At 40.1% G+C, this 14,812-nt stretch overlaps 1 protein-coding gene across 1 annotated transcript in view; it reads right to left on the bottom strand.

Moving 5' to 3' along the window:
* The window catches only part of FGD4 (FYVE, RhoGEF and PH domain containing 4), a 56,475-nt gene that overhangs the window by 29,654 nt on the left and 12,009 nt on the right, over positions 1-14,812 (bottom strand). Inside the window, exons 2-4 of the mRNA XM_066549643.1 lie at positions 12,708-12,872; positions 4,497-4,668; positions 227-704 (exon numbers count right to left, since the gene is read on the bottom strand). Of these exons, the coding sequence (XP_066405740.1) occupies positions 227-704; positions 4,497-4,668; positions 12,708-12,872 (815 nt within the window). The remainder of the gene's footprint in view (positions 1-226; positions 705-4,496; positions 4,669-12,707; positions 12,873-14,812) is intronic.

The raw sequence follows: 14,812 nt of genomic DNA, 5'->3' as shown, positions 1-14,812 counted from the left end.
TCAGATAACTAATGGGGAAAGGGCCAAGGGGATGAGGAGACAAGCAAAGGAGAGGAGAGTGTGGGAAAAAGCAAGCAAGATTTTTTTCTCATCTTTTTTCAGAGGGAAAATAACCAAAATATTTTCAATTTCTGACCTGCTCCTGGAAGCCTATTTTATACATAAAAACCTAGAGAAAATACAAAAAGTAGCGCTATATCAGGAATGAAAGCATTTCTCTCCTTACCTTTATTTCTACAGGTTGATCTTGTTTACTGCTTTCCTCAGCCGGCTCTTCCTTGACATCAGCATCAATTCCTAGAGTTTCATTTTCGGGTGGGAGCAGCGTGTCACTGCTGGGAGTCCTGTGGCAGCTGTTGAGCATCTGCTCCTCACAGGCAGCCACACTTGGCAGGGACTCTGTGTGAGTGCTTTCTCCTTCCCCGTTTGTCAAGCTGCTGTCCGTGGCACCGGCCGGGAGCGGGGTGGATGCGGCCGAGCCGCGCTCCGGCGATCGCCGCTCCTCTTCCTCCTGCGCCGACACGCCGTTGGCCGTGGGCAGCTGTGCAACCTGAGTTCTGTCAGTGTTACTGGTTCCCTGTGTCTGTAGTGAGTGCTGGGAGGGGAGTTTTGGCTGAGGTGATGGTGTGGACCCATATCTTCCTTGAGATTTAGTGATGTGGAGAACGGAGGGATCTTTCTTGAAATCGCTAGGGTTCAGTGAGCTAAAAACACCAAGCAAACAAAGCATTGATGAGAGGAGAGTTAAATATGGACTTATTGAAAATCCTGGTATGGGAAATAGGAGAGTTGCACCATATAACCAATTTCTCCCAAAAAATCTTTTTTTCCTGTGTTAATATTAGGAAGTTCTGAGACCTGAAATGCAATAAAACACTTACAAACAAGCTTCTCTTACCAGAAACCCAGACCTCTGCCCATTATGAGCCATTGCATCCCTGTGTGTCCTGACTCCCATGTGTGTGGGAGATTTATATTGGATATTTGGAAAAAACTCTCCACTGAAAAGGTCATCAGGCATTGGAACACATGGTGGTGTTTGCAGGGGTCTTAGGATGAGGGAAGAGATGAGAATGTTGACTCCATGTTTCAGAAGGCTTGATTTATTATTTTATGATATATATTATATTAAAACTATACTAAAAGAATATAAGAAAGGATTTCATCAGAAGGCTAGCTAAGAATAAAAAAGGAATGATAACAAAATCCTGTGACTGACCGAGACAGTCCAGACAGCTGGACTGTGATTGGCCATTAATTAGAAACAACCACATGAGACCAATCACAGAGCCACCTGTTGCATTCCACAGCAGCAGATAATCATTGTTTACATTTTGTTCCTGAGGCCTCTCTGCTTCTCAGGAGAAAAAATTCTAAGGAAAGGATTTTTCAGAAAATATCACAGGAACAGGGTGTCCAGCAAAGACTTTGAGCCACCATCTCTGGAGGTATTTAAAAGATGTGAAGATGTGGCACTTGAGGACGTGGTTTAGTGGTTTGGCAGTGCTGGGTTAACAGTTGGATTCAGTCATCTTTTGCAACCTAAATTTTTCTATTCTTAGCTCCAAGAAACAGAGCAGGAAACCAAGAAACTGGTAGATGAAGCAACTTGCCCAAAGTGTCCCAGAAGGTTATTGGCAGAAATGGAGCAAGGCTTGTGGTTTCCCAAGTCTTAGTCCACTGCTTAAACTAACAAACAGCTCATTCCCTAACAGCTCTTTAATTATTAAAAATTAATCAAACAAAATCAATCAAGAACATTTAGCATCCCTTTCCTTAGTTCAGAATATTTATTATATGAGGACCTTTAAATTTTTTTCTCATTTATTTTCCAGTTTCCTAAGTTAACAATGTCCTTTTTTCATGCTGCATCTTTTCTGAAGCTCTTTTTTCTGCAAAATTTGTCTCTGCTTTAAACATATTATCTCCTGTTCCTGACTGTCCTCTAACTATTCCTGGTGTGGACTTCCATCTTCTGGAAGGATGAAAACTGATTACAAACTTTACTTTTACTCCTTATTTATAGGATACTTTACACAAATGTTGCAAACGTATTCTGCACTTTTGTGCACACAGATCAAAAATAACTTACACTAGCTTTATCTTCTTCCATCATAAAACAAAAAAAAAGTTTAAATCACTTTTTCTTTAGTTATGTAAAGACTATTTTTTTTAATTAAATAAACTTAACTCCAGGATAAATCTAACATATGTTTTTCAGTTGCCTGCACAAAGAGGTTTAATTAACTTTCTGACATGCCTACAGGCTTGTGGGCTGTACAGACTAATGAAAATAAGTTATTATAGTTGACAATCACAGTTTGCAGTTCATGAACATAGCCATCTCAAGATCCTTAATTAAACTGAAGTTCAGCTTCACAGAAGACATATTTTGTGGGTTTGAGCTCATTCAAAAAACCAGGAATTACCTCCACTGCCAAAGCAGGATAATCCAGAACCCAGCATGCTAATCATAAAAGTTTCTCACAAGCAGAGATCATACACTTGAGTAGAATTTAGTCATTGGACAGGTATTACTGGTGTACCTAATAAATTATGCTGCCCAAAAACAACTCAGCTTCCCATAGCTCACAAAATGTCCCTACTTGTAAAGGTCTATCAACAAGAAAGTTTTATTTCTTTCTTTCTAGTTTCCTTTGATTGCATAATATAGAAGAAGTTCCTGCACAGCACAGCAGGCAGGTCTAGGAGGAAGAAATGTGAGGCTCAGTGCTGCAGGGAACTACAAACCTGAAGAGTTTTCTTTCAGAAAAGATAATTTTTTTTTTTAAGGATACTGCACTGTTTAAAAGCTGGGTGATGCTTTGGAGGAAGACTGGAAAACAGAGTGATAGCAGGATTAGAGACTGGTGCTAAAAGACTTCACAGCACCTCCCGTGCTGCAGTAATCTTGTTTTCCCATCTCTGAGAACCTGTCATCACCAAGTGCAAGTCTCTGCCTAATGACAGAAGTTTCTTGCAGATGAAGCTCTGAAATTATTTCTGTTCCAATGGACAAACATACTTTTGCAATGCTCAGCTGCTTCCATATAAAGGATTAAATTTCACCCAACTTGAGGGGAAATTCTTTCAATGAAAGCCTTTTTAATAACTCTGGCTCCACAGCAGGTCATGCATTCATGTACTCTGTGGTGCATCATTCATTCACTCCCACAGGGGGCATCCCCCTTCTGAGATCCAAAGGATTTCATGTCCCAAGGGAACATGAAAAAACCACATCCAAAACTTGCAATGCACAACTGTCACTGGACAGTTTCTTGAGCTGTTCCTCTGTCATGGGCTTTCTGGAAAGTCACTCTCTTTGTACAGAGCAGATGTATTTGAAACTTCTGTTTCAGAGCTTATAATGCCTCTACTTAGAGATGCATCATGTGCATCTAATTAAAGTCACCCAAGAAACATCATTTTGTGAAAGCAATGTTGCCTGTGGTTCTTTTTTCCCAAAGTTCCAAATGTTTCCCATAAACCACAGAACTGAAACTCAAGAACAATGTTTTTTTTGCACCAAAATCACCAAGTACTACAAAGCAAGCCATACATTTAGGGAATGTATGCCATACCACTACAAACAATTTGTAGAGTTCACCCTCTTCACATGAACAATTGAAGAAGTTAAGACAGTATGAAATTAAAACCAGTATTTCAGGTTTTTCTATTTGTTCATAAAAGTATTTTTTTCTCCTTCAAGAAAAAAAGTATTTAATATTAGCTTCAATATTAAACTTATTTCAAATTGCTGACATTTTTCAGGTTGTTTTTAAAATACTGCAGGTTTCTTTTTTTTTTTCTTTAAAGGAAAATTAGGAATAATGAAAAAGCCTTATGAAAAAACACACCTTGTTAAGCCAAATATACAACTGGCTCTCACTATTTCAAAACACATGCGGTTTTGCCATCAAGTCCTTTAGCAGGGATAGGAGTGAGCTCTACCACAGTACCAATGTTCTTCCTCACAGTGATGCCTCAGGTTTCAGATGTTATATTTTTCAGATTCTGTGCTGTTTTGGTGTGTAGTTCTGAGCTTCATATTAGGGTATGGTGAGCTCTCTTCACAGAGTAGATAGACAAAACAATTCACTCTCTAGCCTGGGCCCAAGGACAAATGATCCAAATTTCAGGCCCAAGAGCATAAACAATGTGGACTGAAGAGAGAAAAACAAGAAGGATGGGACTTCATACGCTGAAGCTCTAATTGGACAATTAAGTCCAATACGCAAATGGACCAGAACTTATAAAAGTGTGAGACCCTGTGCATTTTTGGTGACCATTTTGGGTTCATCTTGGGTGCAACCCTGGCTGGGCTCTTGTGCTGCCCAAGGTGCATCCATTGAGGCCTTCTAATAAATAGCTACTTTATTCTTTAACCCCATCTAGCCTCTGTTCTAGGTCAGCCTTCACAAGGCATCAACAGCTTCAAGTTCCAATAATCCCCCCTCAACACAGAGTTACAAACCAAATCAAATTCTATCACATACCTGCCTCCCTCAAAACGGTTGATGAGATCTGACACTTTACTGGACTTTTCCTTTGTGACACTAGAAACAGCAGCAGGTGTCTCTTCCTCCATTCTTGGTTTCTGATTTGTTAAAGCTTTATGCCTAGGGGTTTGGTATGTTGCCTTCTGCAGATGAATTGGCTTTGGAGGCACTGCAAAGAACAACAACAACAAAAATCAATCACTTTTATTTCTTTGAGTTTCTAGGATACAGAATCATAGAATGGTTTATGTTGGAAGGGACCTTAAAGATCATCTAGTTCCAAACCCCCTGCCATGGTCAGGGATACTTTCTGCAAGACCAGGTTACTCTCACAAATGAGATTATGTCATAAAGAACTCATTGCAGCAATGAAAGAGAGATACTCTTGGCTTTATTCAACCTCAAAGCAGCTTTACAAATACAAGGACTTCATATAATTCTTCATGCACTGTTTGGTATTAGGGATCTTGTTACATTTCTTGACTAAAAGCTGAACCATATGCTACTTTAACAAGCTAGAAAATTGGGGAGTTTTCTTGTTTTATTTCTGCGTGTTTGTTTTCATAGTGTACTGTAGGAAATACATACGAGAAGTTTATGATTGCAGATTTTGTAATAAAAAAGAATTAAGCACAAAGGAAAGAGAAAGGAAATTGCTGCCCCAAAACTCTGGTGCTCTCATTCTTTACCTTATCCCTTGTGACCTCAATAATAATTATCAGTAGAAAAGGTATTTGCCTTCAGCTTTAAAATTCCCTTATTCACTGAACCTTTGTCTAATTATACTGCTGAAAACCTTCCCCCCTGAAAACATTTTTTTATTCTTGCTTTTTCCCCATCCTTACCATAAGTCCTTCTAATTAGATTGTTGATGATCAGCCACTGCTTAATAGAGCAGTGACTAGAACACAAAAGACAAGGTGACACATAAAACTGAAGTCACAGCACTAAAATCTTTAAGCAACCATGCAGCATTTGTGGGCAACAAAAGCACATCACAGACTGGTCCCAAATGCATTCCACACTGGAGCAATGAATGCCCAGCTCCATCAAAAGGAAAGACTTGATGGAAGAGGACCTTAATTCCTGAGAACACTTGTTCCTTCCCCCACACATCCCCAAAACATACTGTGGGAGCAATGAAAGCATTTGACATGAAATTGGAAAAAAATTATTGAAAGGCCAGCATAAATTGGCAGGAGTAGGCAATATCCTGCCAGTGGAACCAGTGGCCCAGGGGCTCAGGCACTGCTCCACAGGCACCACATTCCAGTGGGACACAGCCACTGGCCCTCCAGTAACTATAAAACCTGCCAGTGAGCAAGGGAAGGGAAGGAGGACTTGAACTGCTTTTTCTTTTTACCACTCCTGTGGTAGGGACAAAAGCTCTAGTACAGGATACACAATAGGTGGATGTGGAAAAGCCATGTTCCTTGCATTGCTGATGCCAGAATATCTTCCTAACTTACCCTGGAAAACCCATGCACCACAGGAATGGCCTTAAATCCCATCAACCAACATTTGAAAGGGATGTTAAAAAATTCTTTCAAATATATTAATCATAGATGGTGATAAACTTGAAGAAACACGTGATTAAGGGCAATTTTTCATTTCTTCATTTAATTTATAGGTAATACAGGAGGTAATATTTGTCTGTGTTTCCAACAATCTAATTGCAGTTTAATGGGATTGCAGTGATCACTACAGTCTGAAAAGTACCATGAGAGACTCTATGCAGAAATGAATTTGCCATAAAAAGCTTTAGACTTCAATCACACCAACTGCAAAGGCTGACAGATTAAATAATCAGAGAGAGAAGGAAGACAATTACTGTAGGTCAGATGCTTTTACTGTGCATATGTGCACCCTCAGTCCTCAGAAGCTTTATATTTATTAACACAGGCAAAAAAAGCAAGTTTGGAGAAGGATGCAGTATAGAAGATGACTCAGAACGCTGCTCTTTTGAAATAGTCATTTGCAACCCTGAAACAAGCAGATTATTAAATTGTGCAACTGCTTCAGCTGCAAAAAGTGCAGTCCCTGATGAGAAGCCCCATGCAGTCCTGCTGCAGCTGCAGTGCAGTGGAACAGCTTTCCCCAAATTTCCTCCTCCCAGGGAGCTCGGGCAAGGCCTGGCAGAATGAGGCCAGCGAGCATCCCATAATTGTCCAAGCACTGAATAGCTGCCTGTGCTGACAAAGCCATGGGACAGCTGAGACAAGGAGACCCCAGCAGGCTGGGGAAAAGCAGGACACATCATTGATCATAAGCACTGCCATCCCCTCGGGGAGGAGGTGGACAGCAAAGGGGACATGGAGTGGATTTGCTGACCAGCACCACAGTAATTTGTAGGAACGTTTCTTGCTCTTGCAATGGACTCTGTATAACCCCCAGCCCTGGGAGATCTCTTATGCAATGGACCTGTACAGCTCTCCAATTCTTCTGCACATCTCATGAAATGTTAATATCCTCACAAGGAAATATTAAAACTACTAAACTTGAGGGAATTAACATCTACTGATAAAGCAGAAGGAATTAGTGAGTAGCTATTTTTATACTGGATCCACTGGGACAAAAATCAAATTCTAGGACATTTTGTGGAAGTGTCACAAACTTTTGCAGCTGAAAAACCACAGCTAAGCAGCATTTACGTATGGCAAGCAATGAGGAAACTCTTGTCAAACTGGACAATCCCCATATACTGAAAAACACTTTAATGTCTTCAGAAGGCAACCACAAACCAACCAGCCAATTCACTTAGGCAAAACATTTTATTCCTTACTCCCTATCAGCACCCTACCAGCTGCTGCTGTAGCTACTGTATGGTTCAGAAATAGTGCCGTGGAGAAAGAATAGCCACAAGATCAATGGAAAGAAAAGAATCAGTAGTGCAAAAAAAAAAAAAGCAATCCACAACCCTCAAACCTTCCTGTAAGGTCAGCCTTGTTAACAGGGATTATGGAAAGCAAATTCTATTAATTCTCTCCTCAATGTACTTCTGTAGTGTTTTGTTTTAATCAGATTATTTTTCAGTGTGAGCAGAGCAAGGATCTTAAGGGGAAAAAAGAGAAAAGACTGCCCTATTGTAGTAACCTGTATAATACAGAGCTCTGTTTGAGTCTATAAATACTCTTGCATCTGTACTGCAGAATTTTGAGCTCATTAGGAGATATGAACTGCTTATTCTGCCCAAAGAAAACCCTTCCATATACTGAGGTAGCAGATACTGTACACTGCTAGCCAAAATCAAGATTTATGCTGCAGTGCCTGGCTGTGCATTCAACTTTGCATATATACATAAGGAAATGTCAGGTATTGCTATATAAATGGCTCAAGAGGTACAACCACCTTTGCAGACTCCAAAGCACATCAGCAAAGGTAATTAATCTCTTGTCTTAGAAAGTATAATGTGTTCAATGGTTAAAAATGCTGCTATGCCTTGACTCAATGAAAATGAAGTTAAAAGTTCCTGTGGTAAGCAACTACAGCTCTCCTGGCTGAGTCATCCATCATCACCAGGAATATCAAATGAGCACTGCTGAATAGATGCCAAAGATTTATACTCTTAAGAACAGCATGAAATAACCAGTAACCTAAACACAGCAGAAAGAGAGAAAAAATAATCTTCTCTTTGAGATGTGCGTTTCCACATTTTTGGTTCACGCTACAAGAAGAATCTTTCAACAGTATATCAAGAGAGAAGACCAATAATAATCAGATGTCTTTTGTTCTCTCATTTGTCTTCTTCACAGAGATAATTTGGGGATTTGTTAGTTTTGTTGATAAAAGAGACTTTGTAGCAGGTTTCTTAAAGGACCACCAAGACTGGAGAAGCCTACTTAGGAACAGCTGTCAGTTTTAGTTCAATTCACCTTTCACTGTACAAGTTTAATTTGCCAGGGAATTACAGTCTATATCTCAGACCTCTAAGAAGTCTCTCCTCTTTTTTAAGCCCAGGCCACTGTCAGCTTTTAACCACAGACTATATAATAACTGAGAAAGGAAGGCAGGATTCATGCTACACAGAAGATATGCAGCTAAAATTGAATGCCAAAGTTTAAGTGTTGAATCTGTTACATCATAATCATTTCACAGTAGCACAAACCAGGCCAACTTTTGGAGTGGAAATTCACCTCCAACCCAAACAAAAATGCCTCTTCAGCCTCAGCAGGAGATTCATAAGTACTCCTAGGCTCTCATTAGAAAAATTTAAATGAGCAACTGATGCACAGTCTTGAACTGACGAGGCACTTCACTACTTTGAAGAAGTGCTGGCATTTCCACATATTTTGCATCCTTCAATAAAACTGCCTGGTACAGACAGCAGTTTCAATGCCCAGTATTTAGCGATTTGAGATCATAAAAGAACTGATGCAAGAGAATCAAAGAGCAAGGAATAGAAGAAACTAGGGGGAGAAAAAGTCAAGTTTTACATGTCACTCTATATGAACTCTGCTATTGCAAGGTTCAAATATTTGAAGGTAAGGGCAAATTTCAAATTATTTAACCATTTGCTTCTCTCTTGTGGATTCATATGTAGTAGCATATTTTGCTATTTCCACTGACTGCCTCCAGTGTCGATTAGTCCACTTTTTCAGGGAATGCACTGCATTGGTGCAAAGGCAAAGCAGCACATCTCACAGCTGGTACAGACACACAGACTCTGACTGCTTTGCTCTGCAGCCCTGATTCCTTTGCTCAACTCCCTCATCACCTTTTCAGCCAGTTTCAGGCTTTGCTCCAAATTTGTTCCGAAGATTTTCCTGAATCAAACTCTGCTCCAGACAGAAATCTGATACATTAATTGCTGACTTGTTGATGGAAGGAATTATTAGAGAACAAAAATTCTGCTATTACTGACAGTGTATCAGACAGGTCTTTTACTCCTTGAAATGCCAGGGGGAAAAAATTAAAATGAAAATAAAGAATTTTATATTGGATTGCGTGCACAGACTTGACCTAGCTACCCTAAGTGAACTGTTTCCAAATACTTGAACTACTTCTCAGAGACCAAGTACAGACAAAAGTACAGGGTTCACTTGAAGTGCAAGATTTTGAACATTTTTCCTCAATGTTACAGCTCTATTTCCCTTAATAAAGCAAATTTTACTGAAAATGGCTGTACCACACTTACAACACAACCTCAAAGCCATGTTTATATCTCTTATTTTAATTATTTTGGTAGGTCAGATGAAGGTCATTTTGCAGTTAGCTCCTCCACAACCAAATACATTGGCATTACAATTCAGGTCTGTCATCTTGTTTCCTTTCACTATTAAAGGCCACTTAGTATTTGCATGACTAGAATAATCATATGGAAAAATGTTTCCTGCTGCTATAAACCAAAAACATTTTTGTACCTCTGCATGAAAGCTCTTTAAAAAAATAGTGGCCACTTTTAAACCAATAAGCCAGAGCAGCCTAGTTTGCTTAGAACATTTAGTCTCCCAAATGCATCTCTCACTAGTTCTGGTTTCTTTTGCTTCAATTCAATAAAAAGCCAAACAAAAGATATAGTATAAAACTTCCATCTGGTGCACATACTTAATATTAATAAATGGAGAGTGAGCCATGAACAAAGGAGACACAAAATACTATTTACAACAGTATTATTGAATTTTGTCTACACAGCTGCATTTCTTAGACTACAACACTATTCCTGGCTGTGGCACATTTTGGAGTACACAGTATTGACAAACAAAAGGAAACATGGCTAGGAAAGATCAACAACAGCTGTGTAACTTGAATGAATGGGGTCCAATAGTATAAAACTCCTAATTTATCTAATAGCTAAAATTTTATAATAAGTGTGTTTGCCCTGTTTTTGAAAGGCTTTAAATCTTTTTATTGATAGCACATTTCTATTTATCCATTAATGACTTCTAAAATATTTTTCTTAGGAAGAACACATGTTCCCTTTGCTGTAGAGAATTAATTCCAGAGACCTAGGAAATGGTGCAGAAAGGCTCCTCAGATAAGTAATGTTTACATATGACTGGCAAAAAGTCTTAGTTTAGTTAACAATACTGGCAAATGTTCTGTAAAAACAAATAACAAACAGAAAACCAGCTTTATTTTGCTCTCATTCTCCTGAAGGAAACAAAACTTTCTTGACACCTCTGAGAATTTCCTCCTGCCCTTAACTCTAAGACAAACTCAGGACTGATGCAAAATTCTTCAATGTGCATTTTCCCACTCAGTGATACAGATATTTTTGACTCCACTACATGATGAGTCTGTGTAATTCTAGTTTCTGTATTTGATTTAGATGTGCTCTATTACTGGGTTTGTGCAACCAGCTTTTGGTAGCTGGGGGGGACTACAGAAGTGGCTTCTGTGAGAAGCTGCCAGAAGCTTCCTCCATGTCCAACAGAGCCAACACCAGCCAGCTCCAGGAGGGACCCACCACTGGCCAAGGCTGAGTAATCAGAGAAGGGAGTGACACCTCTCTGATAACACATTTGAGAGGGGAAAAAAGTTATTGTACAGACATGACTGTGCTAAGAGAGGAGTGACAAAATGTGGGAGGAACAACTTTGCAGACACCAAGGCCAGTACAGAAGGGGGGCAGGAGGTGCTCCAGGTGCTGGAGCTGGGATTCCCCCACAGCCCATGGTGAGGCAGCTGTGCCCCTGCAGCCCATGGAGGTCCATGGGGTTGCAGAGATCCACCATGGAGGAGACCCACGGTGGAGCATAGGGAAGGATGCCTGAGAGGAGGCTCTGACCCCATGGGAAGCCCACACTGGAGCAGGCTCCAGGCAGGGACCTGCAGACCCAGAGAGAGAGAAGCCCACTCTGGAGCAGGTTTTCTGCCTGGGTTTGTGACCTGGTGGGGGACCCATGCTGGAGCAGGCTGTGCCTGAAAGGCTGCACCCTCCACTCATGCTGGTGCAGCTCATGAAGAGCTGTAGCACACAGAAGGACACAGGCTGGAGAAGCTCATGGAGAACTGAACTCTCTCCCATGGCGGGCAGCCTGAGCTGGAGCAGGGGAGGGACTCCTCTGCCTGAGCAGTGGCACAAACAACCTGTGCTGAGCTGACCAGAACCCCCCTTCCCATCTCCCTCTGCCCCTGGGGAAAGGACACAGAACCTGGGGATGATGTTTTAAAGATTTGTTTTGCTTACCATTTTCCTGTTCTGATTTTGGTTAATAATAAATTCAACACTTTCAGCATGACAGTAATCAGTTTGTGATCTTCCCCCCCGTCCTTACCTCAACTCATAAGCCTTTTGTTATATTTTCTCTCCCCTGTCCATTTGAAGATGGGAGTGACAGAACACCTTTGGTGGGTACCTAGCATTCAGCCGGGGTCAGCTCTCCACATCTGGTTTTCCATAGGTAATTCTCATTTCTGTCTTATGAGCACTATGTCTCAGGATCCAATGCACTGAGCAGCATTGTGATTTATGTTTTCAAAACTCACTTTTTTTTAAACTTCTAAAACAATCAAAGTTCCCATTGTCACCTCTAAAAGATATCAGTCCAGATTTGATTTGAAATCAAGATTTCTGTAACGTAGTGACTCTTAGCTGTGATCAGCCACAGCAGAATCAACAATATTACTGAGAAGACCACATAAAAATGGTTTGAGTCAATATAAATAGTGATTTCATATATGTATGATTATACATATATGCATATAAAGTGTGCACATATACTCTATATATACATATATATAGGTATATATAAATACTATTGTACTATATATATACACACAGTATTTACTATATACTATTATACTATTTACTATATACTATTTTGCTTTTAAAAGTAAAGATATTTATGGACAGAAACAGAGAGAAAGGAGATCTAATTCTAGTCTGTGTACATTACTGTCAGCTTTTGGTGCACAAACATGAAGTTCCCATCTTTCCACATACTCCTGCAGGAAGGCTTCTCTCAATCTCTGCTAGAACTCCAAAGACCCTGAATATCTTCCCACCACACTTGCCTTGAAGCCAGACTGTCAAACACTCCAGTTTAAAAATAGTGTCCAAACCTCCCAGCTCAAATACAGCAAGACTTTTGAAAAATAAGCCAGGAATTACAGAATCACAAGGCATTTACAGAACATTTGTATTTCAGCAGCCAGCTTATGCCCCATGGTTTTCTCTCTTTCAAATACAATTCTCTCAAGGTGCTCTGCTGCTCTCAGAAGTTCAAGAGAACAACTTCCCTAAGAAAAATATTGGAGACCACTTACCTTGTGGCTTTGGACTTGCAGCTGAGCGTGGGGACTGTTTGAGTGGCACACTTCCATTTATTCCCTGAGCCGCTTCGTAGCGTACATTCTGCTCCACAAGCCTGGCTGTGGCACCCGCTGCACAAGCTCTGGACAGTATCAAGGGCTTTGGACAGATGCTGCTGCCTGGAAAACAAATACACACAAGTAGGTATATATAAAATAAGTATAATTAAATAAAAGTATAAATACACACAAAAGTAAGAAACAGGATTGAGTATAGGCTAGAATGACTACAAGAACATTTATTAGAATGCTAACAACTCCCTACAGAGACTATTAAAATATTTAAAGTGTCTCATCCTAAAAACCCTCTTTGCGTTTCACTGAAATTTGTTCTGTTGTTTAAACCTTGAAGGGTTGGATATGAGGAATATATTTCCACCATGATTAGCCTAAGCTCTTCTATAGGAACATGACAATATCCAACAGACATTTTTCCCATTTGAATTTTTGCTTGTTCAACAGAACTGGATCAGTTCTGGTTTTTGTTCATCTATTCTATTTCTGTATTCAAAATGTGTATGAAATGCTATATATTCAGAACACTTATTTAATTACTTGGTGGAAGGATCCAAAAGTCAGCTAAACTAATTGTGTCTTTTTTGGTAGTAAAGGGCCCTATTATAAGCATTAAAAAAAGAAAAAAAAAAGAAAAAAAAAAAAAAAAAGAGCACAGCACAAAGCCAGAGAGAAATTCTTTCTTAGCAGACTGGAATTTATTCTCATTCATAGGATCAATATGCTGTTATTGATAAGAAATGTGGAAGAAAATATAAAGTAAAACATATTCAAACAATGGAAAATGTAATAAAAGCACTTATTACAGTAAGTAATGTGAATTACGGAAGCCAAAACCATGCACTCTAGTTTTCTGGCTTAAAAGAAATTGGTTCTCTCAACACAATCAAAAACCTGAAAGGATAGTATGAAGGACTTTGAGATGTCACTTAGGTCAATATTCATTTACCTCTGAATCCAAAATACTCCAGAACATTTTTGTGGGAGGAGCAAGGAAAAGGAGGAAAGCCCATTTATCAATTATTGTGGTGTTGTCATAATTATTTTCATTTTAAAAAAATATTAGGGTAGAGTTTCTGCATCTCTATTTCCTGTTGCTGTTTACCACCCTTTCTATTTTCTTGCCTTTGCTGGGTTTTTTTTTTTTTTTGCATGTTTCCGTAAAAAGCAAATCCAAAACCCACTCAACCATTTCATAAGGTGATCCTCCTATATCTTCTGAACAACAACTCCTCTGCAGAGTTTGGACCCTCTGGTCCCATCCAACTTCCTCTCCCACTGCAAAGTCCACCCACCCCTAGCTACAGCCAAGCCTGTAGAATTAGAATTAGAACAGCAAAGGAAAAGGATACTACAACTACTGCTCTATGCTGCTTAATGATTCTTCAGCATTTTCTGGATTCCAACAGTACTTTCAAGTATTTATTCTTTATTTCCTGGAAGCCTATTTTTCCTGTTGAACACCGAGCCTTGCACCCAGAGGCTGCCTCTACCAACACAGATTCCTGCAGAGGTCCACGGTGAGATCAACAATCCGTGCTACCAAAGCCCCAGTACTCGGTGACAACACACGCACAACACCCACAGCAGCAGCACAGCATCTTCCCCTCTTCTAGTTCATCCAAGCAGCAAGGGATCTCCCCAGAACATAAAGGGGGCTGTTCCAGAGTGATGAGGATAATCTAACAGGTCCCCCACTCTACAGCAGCAAGGTCTCAGATGCCTGTACTCTCAGGCAGAGATTGCTTGACTCTGTTTCCTTTGGTGTCACTCCCATCCACAAAAAGTTGTGTTGTACTGCAGCAGTGAGAGCTCTGTCCCACAGCATTCCCCAAAGCCCAGCAAGTATAGGCTGTATCTGAGCCATATCTGTCTCTCCTGGGGGTGGGAGTTCTGAAAGCTCTTAGAAAGACCAAGCTGATGGTACAGGGAGTTGGACCAGCAAGTTTTCCTTGTCTCCACTTAAGAGCTGACAGGCTAGATTTCCCTTTCTTACAGAATCCCATACAAATACTGCTACAAATGTTGCAGTTTGCAATCTAAAT

The sequence above is a fragment of the Molothrus aeneus genome, chromosome 5 (genome assembly GCF_037042795.1).
Source record: "Molothrus aeneus isolate 106 chromosome 5, BPBGC_Maene_1.0, whole genome shotgun sequence".
In the NCBI taxonomy this organism is placed as follows: Eukaryota; Metazoa; Chordata; class Aves; order Passeriformes; family Icteridae; genus Molothrus; species Molothrus aeneus.
The sequence above is the reverse complement of the archived record's forward strand: the minus strand, read 5'-3'. Positions and strand labels throughout refer to the sequence as shown.